Below are 20,242 nucleotides of genomic sequence, written 5' to 3' on the forward strand. Positions count from 1 at the left end.
TGCAACATACACATTCAGAGAAAAAAATAGAGAAGTTGAAATGTTGCAACATACACATTAAGAGAAAAAAATAGAGAAGTTGAAATGTTGCAACATACACATTCAGAGAAAAAAATAGAGAAGTTGAAATGTTGCGACATACACATTCAGAGAAAAAAATAGAGAAGTTGGAAAAAAACTTAACTCTTTATTTGCTTATCAGAATTATACAAACAAACAAAAAAATGGTTAGGTTGAGATTGCGATATTTCCCCCCGCTGTGGAGTATGGGGTAAAATGCCCCACATACAAAACAACAACAACAACAAAAACCCAAACAACCTTAGTTTGATGTGACTAAAAGCAACAAAGAAAATTAGACCAGATTTAGTTATTGTAGTGATTTCTTTGTCTGCTTGTCTTATAGTGTTTCCATTGTCTGCTTGTCTTGTAGTGGTTCGATTATCTGGTTCGACTTGAATGAATGACATCTACGTGGGTGCTCAGAAAAGTTTCGACCAAGCATTTAAGTTTTTTTTTTCTTCCCGTTCATGTTTTTGTTCTCTACATAACATTTGGTGTCGGTCTATTCACTTCTCTTTACTTCATGATGATTCCATCACATTGATGTACACCGTTTGGTATCCATAAAATATCATCCAAAGAGTAATCAATTTTTAATGAATAGAATTAATGTTTAAATAACATTTTCAATATGTTTTATCATAATTGGAATTATATCTGAACAGAAAACTGGTGGCGACTCCATTTAACCACTTTGTGTATATCTTTCACTATGCATCTCAACTGTAGTTTCGTCTTTCTGATAGCGCAATGTCTGTAGATCTATCTTTCTATCTATCTATCTATCTATCTATCTATCTATCTATCTATCTATCTATCTATCTATCTATCTATCTATCTATCTATCTATCTATCTATCTATCTATCTATCTATCTTCTATCTATCTATCTATCTATCTATCTATCTATCTATCTATCTATCTATCTATCTATCTATCTATCTATCTATCTATCTATCTATCTATCTATCCGTCGATCTGCTACGTTCCCTAGTATGCTTAAAGTTTATATTCTATACCTCTATAAGTTCACGCCTTGTGTTTCTTGAAAAAGGTTAATAACCTCACAGTCGTATTGTGTTTCATCATTGGCATCATTATTGAGATCGTCTGATCTTCTCATCTTGGATCCATTGAAGAATGTGATTCACTTAATACATATTGTTACATTTCAAGCCCAGACGTGTATAATTAAGTTAGTCTACTTTATTTCATCCAAATAAAATGTCATCAAAAGTAATAAGAGCTCCTTTGCTTAAAGGGCATTGCATGGAATGCTTCATTAGAGAGACAGAAAGACAGGCAAATATAGAGTCAGAGAGAGAGAGAGAGAGAGAGAGAGAAAGAGTATATTTTACTTAATTAAAACAGATCATAGTTAAAACTTTGTTTCTACTCTTTAGAATTAATTTGTTTGCGTCGGGTGTGGCAAAATATATAGGTCACTGCTGGGTCTGCGTAGTCACTTGAAATAGTGCACTATCCGTTAACCTTGGAACTCGAAAACAGTAAGGGAAAAACTGACAACTTAAAAAAAAAAAAAGACTAATCTATATAAACTATAATTAAACAGGAAAATGATTGCCTTCTAGCGTCGACAATGTTTGACACTATATTTCTGAGTATATTCAAACTTTAAAACAGTATTTACACCTGCTCTGTGGCTAGAACTTACAAAAAATCTCAGCGGAAGAGAGTCCAGAACTTCAAAATTGATTAACCTGGGTATCCCTTTTGTCGTGCGGAGACGCCTCTGTCTTCCTAAACCCCGCAACGAGACAATACTGAAAACACTTGTTAAATGGTCAGATCGATAAACTCCTCTTACATCCAAAGGGGGGTGCCGTGAGGGTGGGGCGCGGGTGTAGATTGGGAAGGCGGTTTGGAGGACCTTGATGGAAACGATCCAGACTTCTGCTTAATTGCTTACAAGATCCTTTACAAGCTATTTCCACCCCAGCGCCCTCTAGGGTCAGAATGGATGTAGGTGCTTAGTGCATTCTTTAGGTATTGTCAATCTAAGTTAGTTGGCCAGGATTTCTTCAGCTTCTCTCTACTTGAAGTCTTTTTTTTTTGTAAATCTCTCATTCTCTCTCTTCTTCCTTTTCTCTTCTTTCACTTTTCCATTCTCTGTCTCCTTCTCAATTTACTTCTTCTCTTTCTCTCTCTCTCCCACCTTCCCCTTTTCATCTCTCTCTCACCTCCAACTCTCTCTTTCTCTCTCTCACCTCCAACTCCTTCCCTCTCTCTCACCTCCAACTCTCTCTCTCTCTCTCTCTCTCTCACCTCCAACTCTTTCTCTCTCTCACCTCCAACTCTTTCTCTCTCTCTCACCTCCAACTCTTTCTCTCTCTCTCACCTCCAACTCTTTCTCTCTCTCTCACCTCCAACTCTTTCTCTCTCTCTCACCTCCAACTCTTTCTCTCTCTCTCACCTCCAACTCTCTCTCTCTCTCTCTCTCACCTCCAACTCTTTCTCTCTCTCACCTCCAACTCTTTCTCTCTCTCACACCTCCATCTTTCTCTCTCTCTCTCACCTCCAACCCTCTCTTTCTCTCTCTCTCACCTCCAACTCTCTCTTTCTCTCTCTCACCTCCAACTCTTTCTCTCTCTCTCACCTCCAACCCTCTCTTTCTCTCTCTCTCACCTCCAACTCTCTCTTTCTCTCTCTCTCACCTCCAACTCTCTCTTTCCCTCTTTCTCTCTCCCTCGCTTTCCACCTCCCAATCTCGATACCCCCCCTCTCTCTCGATTTCCCTTTTTATATTTTCTCACTCCCCATCTTCCTCTTTTTCCTACTCCCCAGTGGCGTAGTTAGGAATTTGCCATCATTTGGGGACCCGGGGGGGGGGGGCTTGACCTCTTTTGGGGCACCTGCATTTTGCGTAATATCTAATATTTTTTGTATAAAACACTTATTTGGGGGCCCCCTTCAAGTGGGGGCCCAGGAGGGTTTTCAAATTCTCCCTCTCCCTGCCCCCAACCTAGCTACCACTCTAGCTCTACCACTCCCCCTCCCTTCTCCACTTCTCCCCCCTCTCTCTCTCTATCCACCAATCCACCAATCCACCAGTCCTTAGTGGAGCAGGCACATAATGGATTGTCAGTGGAACGAATCAATAATTGCTTGCATGGATAAGACTTGATTTCTTCACCAAGATTAACTTCCAATGGACACCAAAGGCAGCGCCCAGAAATGGTGGATAAATACAAATCTGGCTGGGATAATGCTAACGTCTGTTCCTTGATGCAAAATGACATCAAAGTAGGGAGTTTTAATGTCGTGAATCGTCTTGTCATCTCGATGTCGTAAAAGAGGTTCACCTACATCAAATGTTTTCTGTAAGTTTGGCCTCCATTACTGGCTTTTAAGAAACAAAATAAAACAAGCAATATATAAAAAACAAAACATGTATTCGATATAAAACAAAATAATTACTTACCAATAATTATTTGACTAATTGGTTAATTTTTTATTGATTCGTATTTTTGCAGGTACAATAAATAATGGTTTGAAGTTTCTACTTGATCCAAAAAAATGGGTGTGGGTAGGGTACGAAACCCTACATATTTAGCCGTATCTGTAAATATTGATGGATTAATTTCCCTTGCACGTAGCCAACAAAATAATTAAAAACCATTAATAAATTTACTAATTGGTTTATTGTTTGGTTATTGATTCATGTTTTGTCTATGTCATTCATTAATCGTGCAAGGTTTCAGCTTTATCCGAGAAGGGGGTGTGGGAGAAGTAACATATTTAAACTTTTAACTGACAAACAGACAGACAGACAGAATGAATTAATATAAGCTTTGTAAAAGGTGTGGAAAATTACAAGAGATTAAGTCACTCCGTTTGTTTTTCGAGAATGCAAATAATTTTTTTTTTATTTTTGCAAAAACGAATTTTAAACTTTAATTTTGAATTTTCTTTGGTCTTGTTTTGTAAACATAGAGAAGATCAGATGACAAGTTAGGATGAACATTACATTGATCATGTTGGCCGCTTTGAGTGTGTATGTTTGTCTGTCGGAGTTGTTTTGTGCTTGTTTTTTCTTTTCTTCTTTACACAGCTCGTAAAACCCTACTGCATCAAAAAAAAAATGTTTTAGAATGTAGTGGTCAGCTTATTAAAAAACTTTATTTTTATCTCAAATTAGAATTCGACCGCCAGGTCCACAAGACTATTACGTTGACATTTGACAACCATGTCCACAAGTCTACTAAGTTGACAAACAGGTCCATAGGTCTACTAAGTTGACAAACAGGTCCATAGGTCTACTAAGTTGACAAACAGGTCCATAGGTCTACCAAGTTGACAAACAGGTCCATAGGTCTACTAAGTTGACAAACAGGTCCATAGGTCTACTAAGTTGACAAACAGGTCCATAGGTCTACTAAGTTGACAAACAGGTCCATATGTCTACTAAGTTGATAAACAGGTCCATATGTCTACTAAGTTGACAAACAGGTCCATAAGTCTACTAAGTTGATAAACAGGTCCATATGTCTACTAAGTTGACAAACAGGTCCATAAGTCTACTAAGTTGATAAACAGGTCAATATGTCTACTAAGTTGACAAACAGGTCCATAAGTCTACTAAGTTGACAAACAGGTCCATATGTCTACTAAGTTGACAAACAGGTCCATAAGTCTACTAAGTTGATAAACAGGTCCATATGTCTACTAAGTTGACAAACAGGTCCCTAGGTCTACTAAGTTGACAAACAGGTCCATAGGTCTACTAAGTTGACAAACAGGTCCATAAGTCTACTAAGTTGACAAACAGGTCCCTAGGTCTACTAAGTTGACAAACAGGTCCATAGGTCTACTAAGATGACAACCACATCCATAAGTCTACAAACTTGACAAAAATGTCCCACATGAATATTACATGTTGTGCGGTCATGTTCGGTCGTCTCGATGGTCCCGGGTTCATACCAACCCCCATCGTCCTGCGGGAAGTTCGGACTAGGAAGTAAATTATCTTCAACTCTGAAAGAACATCCGAAACATATAAAACATTTAACAAACATTTTCTTGCATGTGTTTCTATGGCGACAGTGACAAGAAATTAGCGATTGGTTGGTGGCTATGCAGTGTGAATGATGCAAGATAAGCGACTCTGTCGTAAGCTGTCTTGTGGTAGTTCAGACGACTCCAGATTGCCAGATTGATAAGACATGTTTTTGTAGTGAGTTAGATTTTGTTCAAAATACAATTTTAGATTATTACTAAAATCAACTACATTTATTTCATTTCATCTCAGGTTGAGCTTTGTCTATATTGTAATAAATGTTATATATATAGAATTGTTCACGAAATGATTATTCACGTTATTTCATGTTTTACAAGTTAAAATATCATACGCCTACAGTGGCCAAATTTTCTAGCAGCCGTTTCGTGCTACCAGGGCCCGCCCTAACAATTGTGGGGCACTATGTCAAACTGATTGCTCGGGCCCAGTCTAGGTATGGATAAGAATAATAAGTGAAATTTAAGATTTTGTTTTCGAAAATATATTCGTCTTTGTATTTTAATCGTTTTAATCAAGTAAACTATTAGATAACAAAATTATTGGAACTTCTGGTTTTGGTTGAAATTCGCCTTATTATTATATTGTTAAATAAAAGCAAAAAATGCCAATTTTTTTTTTACGCGCATAGGATTGGCGTTTTCCATATTGAATGACACCCCAAAATGACTCATTTGTCAATTTTTCAGGACATATTTTATGAGTTTTTAGGAGATTTTAATAATTTCAAGAGATTTCCAAGACATTTTTTTTTGGGTATATTTTCCGATTTCAGGAGATTTCCAGGAGCTCGTGAAAAATCAGGAGGCGCGGGAATAAAAGTTTTAATGTTTAATAATTAACACCAAGAATTAGCGTTGGGCCTATGAAAGTGCGGTGCCCACTAAGGCCGGCCCTGAGTGCTACAAGTCAACAACCGTCGACAATACATTGGTCGTATCAGCGCTTAAAATTGTTGGATCCAATTGGAGCAGCTGTGACAGTGGCCAGGAATCTTGAAGGGCATCAACTCTTCACCGCATACCCCCCCCCCTTTTTTTTTTTTTGCTTTTTGCATTTGCAATTATTTGTTCTTTTAAATATATTTTGCTTTAACGAATGTATTTTTTTTAATTAAACAAAGTGCACTGATCTATATAATTTCTTTCTCTTTGTTCACATCCCCATATTCTCATTCACATCTTGCACTAGCTCGCCATTAGACGTTTGTTATTGTCCTCCTAGAGTGGGCCTAGTTCCCTACAGTCTATAAGTCCGGATGTAGATATCATTCAAATAATTGTCTACATGTGTGTGTGTGTGTGTGTGTGCTTATGTGTTTGTGTAAACCGTTTTCATTTTCTCGCATGAATGTGTCTCTGTTATTCTATCGTCTGGCATCCAAATAAACTTATTGACAAAGGATTGACATGAATGACGTGAAGTCTACCCCCCACCCCAACCTTTTCTTTCTCTTCTTTCAGAACAACGCCTGGGGGGTGGGGTAAAAAATAAAGCAGTTCAGTCGTCTGCTTGATAAAGTCTGCTTGATATGATATTAACTTCTCTTGCCTGAGCTGTCTTCCATTGTAACTATAGTATATAAAGATAAGGAGGAAATGTCATATTGTAGAATGTAGATGCAATGTTTATCTAAAAAAAACGTAAAACATTGGTTATCTTTCTTGTTTATCGAGAGATTTCCATTCCATTTTTGCTCGTATAGCAAGTGAAACCTGGACAAAAACAACAGAAAACTTGCCAAAATACTTGGGAAAGGAAAATCCTCATAGAAAATTATTGTGCCATCCATAATGAAACCGGATTTAGGACGCGCACAAACCAAGAGACATGCCAGCTAAATGAAGACCTTCCCCCCCCCCACCCCTTCTTTGTAGCGGAACTAGAGAACAGGTTACGTTGAGAACAGAGGAGCAAAGATTGTTCAGCGGCAAAAAACAACAACAAAACTAAAGGCAGCCGCCTCTTTTTTAATCTCATTTTCTTACTGTGTGCAGCGCCGCCTATGTTTTTGTTCACCGGTAAAAAACAAAAAGCACTCGCCCCAAAAGCTGACTACGAGTTTTGGTGGCTTGATGACGTAGAGGCAAATCTAAAAGAGCCGAGAGCCCGGCCATGGAGACGAAAGAAAAACGTAATTGAAGCAGGCCAGCCCCCCCCCCCCCCCCTTATGGGCTTTCGTAAAACTGGGATGTTGGTATTTTATTTAAAAAGTCAATTAATTATTTTAGATAAGACAAATATAATTATACTGTTTTCACAGTTTCATAGTTTTAAGTGTTCATTTTCAGAACTTAAAAATTGGACAGCTTTAAATTATTCAAAATTTCTACACGCTGGTTTTACAAAAGTCAGAGTTGTGATGTTTGAGCGGTAAAGCGCTTGGCTTCCGAACCGGGGGTCCCAGATTCGAATCCTGGTGAAGACTGTGATTTTTAAGTTCGGGATCTTCGAGCGCCTCTGAGTCTACCCAGCTCTAATGGGTACGAGACATTAGCTGGGGAAAAGTAAATGCCGTTGGTCATTGTGCTGGCCACATGACAACCTCTTTAAACGTGGCTCACAGAAACAGATGACCTTTACAACATCTGCCCTATAGATCACAAGGTCTGAAAGGAGAACTTTACTTTTACAAAAGTCCGAATCTTCAAGCTCGTTTTAAAAATATATCACAAGGTCTGAAAGGAGAACTTTACTTTTACAAAAGTCCGAATCTTCAAGCTCGTTTTAAAAATATATCACAAGGTCTGAAAGGAGAACTTTACTTTTACAAAAGTCCGAATCTTCAAGCTCGTTTTAAAAATATATCACAAGGTCTGAAAGGAGAACTTTACTTTTACAAAAGTCCGAATCTTCAAGCTCGTTTTAAAAATATATTTACAAGATGGACAATAAATAATCAACATATTTCATTTAAACTACTTTAAATTAAATAATAAAAACAAGTGCAATTAACAAAAAAAAAACAAGATATTTGCTTGCATCCCAAACATGACAACACAATAATGGGATTCAAACGAAGATAGGTTCCGGTAATATCAATCTCATTTAGCGTCGTGAAGTGACGAGAGATGGCGAAAAGGAACGGTAACTGTGTACTCATTTTATCTGCCGTTTATGTTCGGACACTTGCTAGCCATTCCGGCTCAAAGGTCAAATGGCGATCTGCTAGCCAGGGGATCCCTCAATATGTAAGCCTACTGTGCTAATATGTTTATATTACGTCATTATGGACCTCATTCACCAATCGTAAGCAAACATCATTTAGCCACGTGATTCTATATATCTTCTATACAAATTATGTAATCCATAAAGGCTGTCACGCGATAAATACTTTTCATTGTTTTATCAATATTATGACGTGATATGTTTATTTACGATTGGTGAAAGAGGTCCATTTGTTGTGTATGTTTTTGTGAGAAAGTACTTTAAGAGGATGTGACGTAATAAAATGATAGCTTTCAATGTCTGCTTTTACCAACACGAAGTCTCTGTTTATTAATTCTTATATTTAATTGTCTACTGTAATTTATGTACTCTCTGTGAAATCAGAACACCTAATCTCCTCACTGCGTACAGAAGGATTAGCGATCCCTTAATCGGATGCCTGTCATAGGGCGGTATTGCTGCAGACCTACCACATCACCAGAAAATGTCTCTGTGGACACTGTAAAAGGGGATGACAACAAATTCTGTTTCTATAGATCCAGGCAGTGCCAAAGAATGAATACTAGTGTACACTGTTCTGGGGACTACTACAAATGTTCTTTCCCTTTAACGAACCTCGATCATATCAGTGCCGAAGAATACAAAATAATATAACCTTTTTTCTTTTATTAAAGTATATTTTTATAGTTTTTTTGTTTTGTTTTATTTTTTACTAGCTTTAATTTTACCCGGCTTTGCTCGGGTTTTTTTTCTTTCTACAAATAGCATGCATTTATTCCGTTTGAATAATCAATAATGACGTGAACAAGAAGATGATAATTAAAAAAATAAATCAATTCATCTAGTTGTTTATATAACAATGTTAGTTTAATTTTATGTAGCTCTAGATTTAGAATCTAAACAATTCGAATGCCACAGTAGTCTAGTCAATAAATAAAAACATTGAGCCTAGTATAGTAAAAGACTATAAACACTGTGATGTGAGCTTGTGTTGGCCTAGATACACTAGCCGTGTTTAATTCATCATTTTGTAGCTAAGTTGCTAAGAGATCTAAATGCGTATAAGTCAATCTTAAAGAAAAAAGTAATTTGAAAATAAAGACTTAAAATTAAACCGAATCGGTTACTGTAGGCTTAAATGCTTTAAAAAAAATTGGAAAGTAAATTATATTATGTAAGTAGTTTATTAGTTTAATAATATGCCTTAATAATGCGCGATATTTTGACCTTTGACGTTCATTTCATTTGTATCACTACGCGATATAACGGTTTCGCAAGTTAGGGAAAAGTATGTCAAGACGTTTAAAGCTATTTACATTTAGAGCGAACGATTTTATGTAACTCAAATTTGAAGGTAAATGTGCATCAAATAATGAAATGAATAGACACGTATTTGTATGTCCATGTGTAAAATAACAAAATTATGTTTTCTTGAATGAGAGCTAATTTAGGTCTAGAGATTTTCATCTCTGCTGCGCATGCGTGACCTCTCGGTGTTGTCTCATCATTTAGACACAGCATGTAAACATGGCCTAGATTTATAAGATACAATACTTTTATAGAGTTGGGCAACTTTTTTTTTTTTTTTTTGAGGGTCTTAAGTTTGTTTTAGGGCTACAATGCATGAACTAAGGTCTAAGTTAGTACCCAAGGAACATTTCTGCCAAGTTTTATCAAGATCGGTGAAACAGTTTTGATTTCTATGCAGGGACATACTTATCTTATCTTATATAATACAGACGTTACTTCAAAAAAGAAGATGATTACGTCCTACGCGTCATGCATTTAGTCATGCATACTAACCAATGACTTAAATTCTGCCAAGTCACTGGTTTTCCTGGCTAGCTCAGGCAACCCATTCCATGCTCTAATAGCACTAGGGAAGAAGGAGTATTTGTACAAATTTGTCCTAGCATATGGGATGAGGAATGTGCCTTTATATTTGTGTCTTTCAGAGTATTATATTAAATTCTGTTTTTGTATTTGAAGATTATGGTTCAGTGTTTTATGTATAATTCCTACTTTACTTTTGAGTCTTCTGTCCTGAAGGCTTTCTAAATTTAGTAATTTTACTAAAGGTGTTACTCTAGTCAAATGTGAATATTCGTTTGTTATGAATCTCACTGCTCTATTTTGTGTCTGTTCCAGTTTCTTAATGTTTTCTTGAGTTGAGGGGTCCCAAACGGAGGATGCATATTCTATTATTGGCCTAACCAAGGTTAAATAAGATTTTAGTTGTATGTTCTTATTTGATTTATAGAAATTTCTTTTAATAAATCCTAATGCTTTGTTTGATTTTTTTGTAGTTTCATCAATATGTGGATTCCATGACAGTTTTTCATTTTCATACATACATACATACATACATACATACATACATACGCCTTACTTGCTGCTTTATATATTAGATATTTTTATCAACTCTGTCAGTCTGCCTGTCTGAGAAAAATTTGTATATTTCCATATACTTAGAACATTTATTTTTGTAAACTTTAGACTAGTTTCTTAAATAAATTACTTATAGAAATAATTTCCTCCCCTTATTTTAGATTGAGAGAAACACATAAAACTGCAAGTTTCGAATTTTTGATCGCCCAAATTGAATAGTATGGGCTAATGTACTAGAGACTCTTGGTATTTAATTAAGTTAATTATCAGTATTCATTCACATAGTTATAGACGTCCCTCCAGAGACGGACATTCAGATGTCCTGCCCATTTGTGTGTGTCGCGTCCATCTACCACCAAAGGTAGAAACTGTCGGGCTTTCCTTTACTTTTTATATAACGACAATAAGGGAGATGCCTTCGATTCCGAAGATTAAGAATGAGTGCAGTGTTTCACATGGCTAAGTAAACCCATTTGCGACCTGCCTGTTTTTCCACATCCGATGCAGACAAAATCGTTGCACTGCTTAACTCTTTCTCTCCTAATCGACGATACCATCGTTGATTTGACCTCATTTAAAATGTAATTAATATTTAATTTTTAAAACTATTCTTTATGTTCTATAGAAGGTGCATGCATTCCTCTTTAATCCTATACCAAATAAAACATTTACTGATCACAACGAACAAAGCTGTTGAAGCTTAATCATAATATGGTAGTGAAATACTAATGAGCAAAAGGAAGAATTTCGTCTGAATGTGCAAGACTAATCACGGAGGGAAAGAGTTAAAAGACACCTGTTACTTAAAGCTGAACAAGATCCGTGTTTTTGTATTCCCCGACACACCCCTAAAGCAATGATGGCTGCAAGGCTGTGTGGTAGAAGCATGTGGGAAGCGTGGTCTTGGAGAGGCCAAGTGCGCTTGAACTTGGCTTGGCTACCTAGAAGGGGGCTCGAGGTTCGACACCCGACTCGGGCAGAGTTGTGTTTACTGAGCGCCTAAAGGCAGCACGGAAAACCAACTCCTAGATACCCCCTCCCCCACACTGGTCTGAGCATGGTATATATATAGCATAAAATCTATAAGTAGCGCTATACAAAAGCTATAATAATAATAATAATAATAATTTTGTTGCAAGACTAATGCTTCCAAGTTCGAACCGCGTCACAAAAACCTTTATTTCTGAGACGAAGGTCTGAAATTTGCAAATCAAATTAAAGTTTAAAGAGCATATTTGGCTGATCAACTGCACACCGCCTGGACAGGTGTGAGACGTCCTTGACCTGTATGCTGATATACGTACATTACGCACACAAAAAAAAAAAAAAGCAGGGTTTCTGTCAAGGGCTTTTGCAAGAGAGGAAGGAGCTTATCAGGCTCCCACTCAAATAGAGTTTGATTGCGATGATGATCAACGCACAGTTGACAAAGTGAGAGAAATTGGTCTTTCACTGATATATGTTTTAGGCATGTTTCACGCCATCTAAAGAAAGTATTGTGCCTGTTTGCTCGTTTTCAGAACTATTGCGAAAAGTCATAATAGTACAAATGGTACTGTCTTCGATTGCGAAGATAAAGGATGAGTGCAGTGATTCGCATGACTGAACAAACCCAGTTTCGTCCACATCTCGTACAGACAAAGTCTTTGTCCGCCGGCGGTCTATTTAAGTTTTCATTTCGTCTTCTGCGCCTGTCTTTAATAACAGCTTTTGTTTGGGTCACTGTGGTCACCGTGATGACACAGACCAATACGTGATACACATCCATTTATGTTTATGTAGATAGAGGCGCGGTGGCTGAGCGGTAAAGCGCTGGCTTCCGAACTGGGGACCGGGGTTCGATTCCTGGTGAAGACTGGGATTTTTAATTTCGGGATCTTCGGGCGCCTCTGAGTCCACCCAGCTCTAATGGGTACCTGACATTAGTTAGGGAAAAGTAAAGGCGGTTGGTCGTTGTGCTGGCCACATGACACTCTTGTTAACCGCAGGCCACAGAAACAGATGACCTTTACATCATCTGCCCTATAGACCTCAAGGTCTGAAAGGGGAACTTTACTAGGTAGGAGACACGACAATTCTTTCACCGACAAATCTTTCAAGCCCAATGTAATTTATTTCAAAGTAGGTTAATAAATTGTCTAGCTTCTGCTGTATGTTCTGTTGCTGCAGCAGTATCCAGGGCTGGAGGATAATCAGAAGCTCTTCCCAACTGTTAACAACTTCTTCGGGAGGGACAAAAGCCATTTCAGCTATCATCTTTAGTCGGGTTGCATTTTCAACACTCTGGCCATAAAAATTTTTTTTTTTTTTGGAAATAATAGCTACAAAAGTTTTAATGTAAACAGCTTAAACACGGACGAGAATATATAATATTAACAATATGTTACTATCCAGTGAACGATTTGTCTGTGAACAATTTGTCTGTGTAGGAATTGTCAGTGAACAATTTGTCTGTGAAGTAATTGTCAGTGAACGATTAGTCGCGTGAACGATTTGTCGTGAACCAACTGTCGGTGAACAAGTTGTCGGTGAACAAGTTGTCTGTAGCGAATAGTCGGTGAGTGATATGTCGCGTGAAAGAATTGTCGTGGAACCATGTATGTATGTGTCTGTGTGTAGAATAGCATTGTCTCCTACTGCAGCAATGTGTGGGCTATATTGACCCAAAAATATCACACACACACACAAAACAACAAAAAACACGTAACCACAAATTGACCAGTCCAGACAATTTATGGGACTTGACATAAGGTTGACCACTCAGAACTCTACCCACTTCTGGTCACTTTGCACATACACGCTGTCCCATGCGCTATCGTCTGCCGTCGTTACACCACGCAAGCAATATAGTTCTATGACAAACAGGAAATTTAAAACGCTTCCGCGCCATAAATTAGTCCCAAGAGACGAAACTGTCAACAAAATAAGAATAGATACTTTTGATATTCTGGTATAAGCAAAGAAAGTGAGTCTAGAGAAGATCTTTGGGTAGGCCAATGCTAAATTATTCTTACATTACAGAAACCCCCCCCCCATCCCACCCCCCCCAAAAAAAAAGGGGGACTTGGAAAGGGATCTATTTTGACAGTATATTGACCCTTCCTGACTTTTGGGACTCGGCCAGAGCTTTTCTCTTGTTGTCATGATGATCTATGTAGTTTTTACAAGCGTACGTTTCTCTTATGCACGGCTTTTTGTAGCAGACGAGATCGATTCCTATTTAATAATTTGGAAGAAATACAAAGAATCGATTTCGATACGTCAGCGTAAAAAATTTGTTGACTCTTTAACATCATCGTAGGGTGCAAAATTTTATTCAAAGACTTTTAAACCAACAGTTTTGTTTTCCAAGTTGAGATGTTCAGTTGATTGATTATTTTGTTCTTGTCTCGATGAACAAAGTAATCGATGATTCTCAAGTTTAACTAATGCGTGTTACCCCCTTTATTCCTGAAAACAGTACACTTTTTCCATTACGGTAATGCGAGCCATGGTTTGGGAGATACTGGCCTAAGTGCCGTGATTGCCTCACACCTTAATGTGTGGCTCATGTTAAATCTTCTAACAATTATTAATACAGTCTTTCAGATCGATAGCCAATAGTGACAACAACTATTGAAATTTGATGAGATCGATAGTCTGACAGGAGAAGTATTTTTAATGCTATTTTATTGCATTGTTAGTGTTCGGTTAGATCACTTACAAATATGTTAGAAAATTTGGTTTTTCTACTGAGTGATGTCTGCCAGGTCATGGGGTAAGCGCTCTGGACTGTCGTCTCCATGGTTCATGGTTCAAGTCCTTCTTGCCTGCAACCTCTGCCGTCTGGTAGGACGTTATGCAAGGAAGTAAAAACATAGTTTTAAAAAAAAAGCTTATATTAAGTGTGTTCATTAGTTTAGATTAGTCATGTAAATAAATTTGTAATAAGCCTCAGACGACAATCGATAAAGGGGACTAATTCAACTTATACCCCCACTTCAGTCATGTTCTATTTCTTTCCCGTGTTTGGGATACCAAACAAAATAATTTATTACCAATAGTTAATTAACTAATCGTTTAAATTAAAAAAAAAAGATTCTTGTGTTGTCAGGTAAAAGGAATGAATGTGCACAAATTTCAGCTTGGTCCGAGATCGGGTGTCGGAGAAATAATGTGTACAAACTTTTGACCAGACAGACAGACAGACAGAGAAAAATGTGTTTTGTGGAAGGACGTATGAAAAGTTCAGACGAAGTGGCTATGTCTATCGCCCTTACTATTCCAGATATGTCTAGATCTATCAACTATTAACCTTTTCGCCTATATCCTGTGCGTAAGAGATTGGTCTTTAAATATACCAGACGGCATAAATTATAGTAAATAAGTTCTACATATTCAAATTAAATATTTAAATTAATTAATTTTGATTTTTTTTTCACATAAAGGGAGGTGAAAATTGCTGTATTGAGAGCTTTGGCAGTAATTGTGCTGTTATTTCCCTTATTTCCAAATGTCTGTTGTATTGGCACTATACTAACACTGTCGCAGATTACAAACAGACCCCATTTATGCGTAGCCTGAGTCTTTGAACATGCACGTTGTCTAGGGGTTTGATCAGTTAAGTATACCCTTTCTAAGACCTTGCAATCTACAGGACAGTTAATGTAAAGGTCATCTGTTTCTATAAAATTAAAGTAAAGTTCCCCTTTCAGACCTTGTGGTCTGTATAGCGGATGATGTAAAGTTCATCTGTTTTTATCGCCCACGGTTAACGAGGGTGTCATGTGGCCAGCACAACGACCAACCGCCTTTACTTTTCCCCAACTAATGTCAGGTACCCATCAGAGCTGGGTGGACTCAGAGGCGCCCAAAGATACCAAAATTAACATTTCCAGTCTTCACCAGGATTCGAACCCGGGAACCCCTGTTCGGGAAGCCAAGCGCTTTACCACTCAGCCACCGCGCCTCCATCTGTTTCTATGCCGACGGTTAAGGAAGAAGACAGAGAAATCGATGGTAAGACAACGTGAAAGAATGGACCAGCCTGTCATTGAAGGAGATTCTATCAAAGCAAAAGACCGAGACGAATGGAGAAAGACGGGTCAAGAGATCTTGTGTGGTGCCCCAATGGCCTAACAGACTGAGGGCTAGGTGAAGGTGAAAGAGAGTGATCTAAATTTCAACTCATTAGCCGCCTCGGAATACGCTTGTTTAAGAACTTAATTTTTCACCAGAATAGACGATAAAAAAAAAACAAGGAACCGTAATTCGTGTTTATCTAAGGCTCAAGTTATAGTTGTTTCCCCTTGTCATCACTTCGACGTGTTGATGGCAGCTTTGGCTGCCCACACGGAGATACATTTGCTCAGAAAACTCTGTAGATTCCACCTTGTGAATGTTTGAGATGTTTGTTAACTCAACCGGCGGGATGAGGCCAGAGATGAATGCCCAATCACCTTTTAAGACAAGGGCACGTGACTGAATCTTTTTTTTAAAATTATCGATGTGTCCAAAAAGTAGTAGTGGTATATCTTCTTTTAAAAAGTTTCCCTTTCAGATCTTGTGGTCTATAGGGCAGATGATATAAAGGTCATCGATTTCTATGGCCAACTGTCAACGAGTAGGGTGTCATGTGGTCAGCACAATGACCAACCGCCTTTACTTTTCACCAACTAAAGTCAGGTACCCATTAGGGGCGCCTTTAAAACCTCGAAATGTATAATCCCAGTCTTCCTCGGGTTCGGAAGCCAAGCGTTTAACCACTCAGCCACCTCTCCCTCAATTAATTCATTACAATCGTTTAATTTCGATAATATAAAAAAATGTATCATTCAGTTACTGTATCTTTTTTTTAAGCAAAAAAAAAAAAAAAAAAAATTTATGGCCAGTTTCAATTTTTCCATTTAGTTATTCCCCCGTCTCTCTGATCTTGCACAATACATCTAGGTGAAGGCTAGCAAGTTATGAATATTAAGTTTTGAATAATCATAAATAATTATACATTTAAACATTTTTTTTAAAATTATAAATATATCTGCAATTTAAAAAAAAAAAGCTTTTTAGATACTAACTTCTTTGGCCTAAACTCCTTTAAGGAGGGCAAATGAAGGGCGGGAGTTCAAACTAAAGCCTAACAAAGACAATCCAGAGCGCATACTACATGACCTTATACGATTAGAACAGTGACGCCCAACCTAATTCGACCTGCGGGCCAATTTTGTTTCCGACACTCGTGTCGCGGGCCACAAAAGATGAAAAAAAACAAAATGAAATTGACCTGAAACTATTGGATAAGAAACCCGTGGATCTAGTACTTAGATTAATTAATGGCAAATTTGAAGTTTATCTTTTCTTTTTTTACTTCTCAGTAAATCACTTCATTTCTCTACTTAAAATATGAGCAACATTGTAGCTCGCTGTACTACCGACTCATTTTCTTGTCTCTTTTTGATAAATATTCCCATCGATCCTCCAATTTCGTCTCTAGGCGTAGTTTAACTAATCTTTTATACGCGGATCGAACCAAGAATGACGTCATATTTGTTTTATAGTGGCGTTTATATGTTGTTGTTTTAAAACAGCCAGTATATTCTACATTCAGAGTCCCATTTCCTAGACCAACAAAAGTTAAAGGTCATGGTACCAATCCATCAGAGAAAAAGTGAGGACCCTAACGTAGGTAAAGATACATTTTTCACCTCGCTTTTTTTTTTTTTTTTTTTTTTTTTTTTTTTTTTTTTTTTAAAGGCGGGTTCGGGGGGGGATTTCTTCACTTTGTGTCGTTATTTCTGCGGGCCAGATGGAACCACGACGCGGGCCGGATCTGGCCCACTGGCCGTATTTTGAGCATCACACGGTTAGAACATTTGATACTCTTGCCAGTCTTCTGCCATATCTTCCCTCCCCCTCTCCCAATGTTAATCTCCCTTTTCATTGCGCTGTCGTCATGATTTATGCCTTTGATTAATGCCCGCCTAATCAATCAAGGAAACGCAACTCTCAAAAACAAATTGTCATACAGATAATCTCCCTTACGCATTTCTTCACTTCCCTATATATTGCAAACTGTGTACTTGCTTTATCTAGTTTGTTGTGTCTGATTTGTTGAAGCAGCCCTTGAATATACACACACACAAACGCCCGCGCGCGAGATAACAAAAACGCAGCAATTTACTGATTATATTCTTTCCGTCTGGTTTTCTTGAAATTCTTTTGTTTAGTCAAGAGGACTACAGAACTAACCTATGAGCTAACATTAAGTGTTCAAAATACTTTTTGAGGCTTCACTTAGTCAAGAAGAAAAAATCTGATTCAGGAAACTACAGACCAAAATCACTAACCAACAACACATGTAAAAAAAATACTAGAACCAGGGCCAGATCTAAGCATGAGGAAGCCCCGGGAGGCAGGATTTGTTTTTGGAGGTCTCTACAATTTTTTTCGAAAGCTTTTAAATAAAAATACTTAAATATAAAAGCACGTTATATTTTAGAATTCTTGTAAATTTAATCTCGCTTTCCTTTAAAAAAAATAAATTTAATTTGCTTATTTGAGTTTAAAATATTTTTGAGTTCGTGGAGGTTAAGGCCCTTGGTAGAGGCACTGTCGTAAATCCGGAGCTGTATTTACTTATTCTGAGCATGCCACAAGCGTACACTTCTTAATCACGACATCTTGCCACTCCTGAAAATGCCAACAAAAAAAGTTAGAAAATTAGGATATATTTTATATCTCTTTTGTGGAGGCCCCTTTATTGTGAATTCCCCGGAGCCCCGTCTGTCTTCACCTAGATCTGGCCCTGACTAGAACACATACTATGTAGCACCGTTACACACCGCTAAAGATAAAAAAAAAACATATTATTTTTACTTTATACTCTATACTCTATACCGACATAGCTTTAGAATTCCCAGTACATCTGATGCAGACAAATCCAATAGCTTTAGAATTCCCAGTACATCTGATGCAGTCAATTCCAATAGCTTTAGAATTCCCAGTACATCTGATGCAGACAAATCCAATAGCTTTAGAATTCCCAGTACATCTGATGCAGTCAATTCCAATAGCTTTAGAATTCCCAGTACATCTGATGCAGTCAATTCCAATAGCTTTAGAATTTCCAGTACATCTGATGCAGTCAATTCCAATAGCTTTAGAATTCCCAGTACATCTGATGCAGACAAATCCAAAAGCTTTAGAATTCCCAGTACATCTGATGCAGACAAATCCAATAGCTTTAGAATTCCCAGTACATCTGATGCAGACAAATCCAATAGCTTTAGAATTCCCAGTACATCTGATGCAGTCAATTCCAATAGCTTTAGAATTCCCAGTACATCTGATGCAGACAAATCCAATAGCTTTAGAATTCCCAGTACATCTGATGCAGACAAATCCAATAGCTTTAGAATTCCCAGTACATCTGATGCAGACAAATCCAATAGCTTTAGAATTCCCAGTACATCTGATGCAGACAAATCCAATAGCTTTAGAATTCCCAGTACATCTGATGCAGACAAATCCAATAGCTTTAGAATTCCCAGTACATCTGATGCAGACAAATCCAATAGCTTTAGAATTCCCAGTACATCTGATGCAGACAAATCCAATAGCTTTAGAATTCCCAGTACATCTGATGCAGACAAATCCAATAGCTTTAGAATTCCCAGTACATCTGATGCAGACAAATCCAAAAGCTTTAGAATTCCCAGTACATCTGATGCAGACAAATCCGTTGTTTTTTTTTAGGGTCTCTTGACCTTTTTATTTTTGTCGTCTGTAGTGCTGGACCTGGCTTGGACAAGATCTTCATGAAAGCTCTTCAGATGTCTCTTTCATAGATCCTCTGCTGCCAACTGCTTTTCTCCATGCTAGTGAGGGCTACATGGTACCTGAGTTGATCTTTATAGCGGTAACTGGAGGCATCGCTATTACGACATCTTCTTTTGAGTTCACCAAAACAAAAAAAAAAGATTGCCTTAGGCATGCGGCTTTCTAAAGATGTTGCATTTTCTGCAAAGACGTTTTGGCTAAGACGTTTTGGCTCGGTGATCAATATCTTAGCGCAACCATTACGGCGCGATTTTTAGTTGTTTTTTTTAGCGCTGCCTTTTAGGCACAAGACATTTTGGCACAAAATATAGTAGCTACATTTTATAGATTCAATGTAGTTCAATGTTTTTTTTTAAAACAATTATGCATAAACCGCTAAGCAAATAAATAAGATTAACTCTCTTGTCTTTTTAGTCGTATATGAAAGCAGACAGTGGTTTGCGCTAATTTTTGTTTGCGTAGCTATTCATATGAAATATTGTTTGATAATTCGTTTAGAAATAAAATTGCAGGATATTAATTTTTTAAATTTTTTTTTTAGTTTTTATTTTTCTTCTTGAGCAGTAGCAGACGTGAAGTACTATTTCAAAGGTTCTAGTAATGACAATATTAATAATTTAGTTAAAAGTATAAGATCGCAAAATGTAACCCTTCAAAAGGTCACCACCGGTTAAGAAGTGGGGTCATCAACCAGTAGAGCTTATTAAAGGATTCCAACTGTTAAGTTGTCATTATCTGGATCTCATCTTTCAATCTTTCCAATCTGTTTCGTGAG

General features: G+C 37.4%; 1 protein-coding gene across 1 annotated transcript; it reads left to right on the plus strand.

The window, feature by feature from the left end:
- Window positions 1-14,360: 14,360 nt before the first annotated feature.
- On the plus strand, window positions 14,361-19,914 carry LOC129923729 (putative surface protein SACOL0050). Its single transcript, XM_056016197.1, has 3 exons — window positions 14,361-14,410; window positions 18,534-19,368; window positions 19,882-19,914. Exons 1-3 carry the CDS (start codon window positions 14,361-14,363, stop codon window positions 19,912-19,914), a joined length of 918 nt encoding a protein of 305 aa, XP_055872172.1.
- Window positions 19,915-20,242: the final 328 nt, after the last annotated feature.

The sequence above is a fragment of the Biomphalaria glabrata genome, chromosome 17 (genome assembly GCF_947242115.1).
Source record: "Biomphalaria glabrata chromosome 17, xgBioGlab47.1, whole genome shotgun sequence".
NCBI lineage: Eukaryota > Metazoa > Mollusca > Gastropoda > Planorbidae > Biomphalaria > Biomphalaria glabrata.

Excerpts from the sequence above, each read along its gene's own strand:
- LOC129923729 (XM_056016197.1), top strand. The coding sequence starts at position 14,361 with ATGTTAGAAAATTTGGTTTTTCTACTGAGTGATGTCTGCCAGGTCATG. Across the intron at positions 14,411-18,533 it reads GATGTCTGCCAGGTCATGGG|CTTTAGAATTCCCAGTACAT; the intron begins GTAAGCGCTCTG and ends ATACCGACATAG. Across the intron at positions 19,369-19,881 it reads CATCTGATGCAGACAAATCC|TCGTATATGAAAGCAGACAG; the intron begins GTTGTTTTTTTT and ends TTGTCTTTTTAG.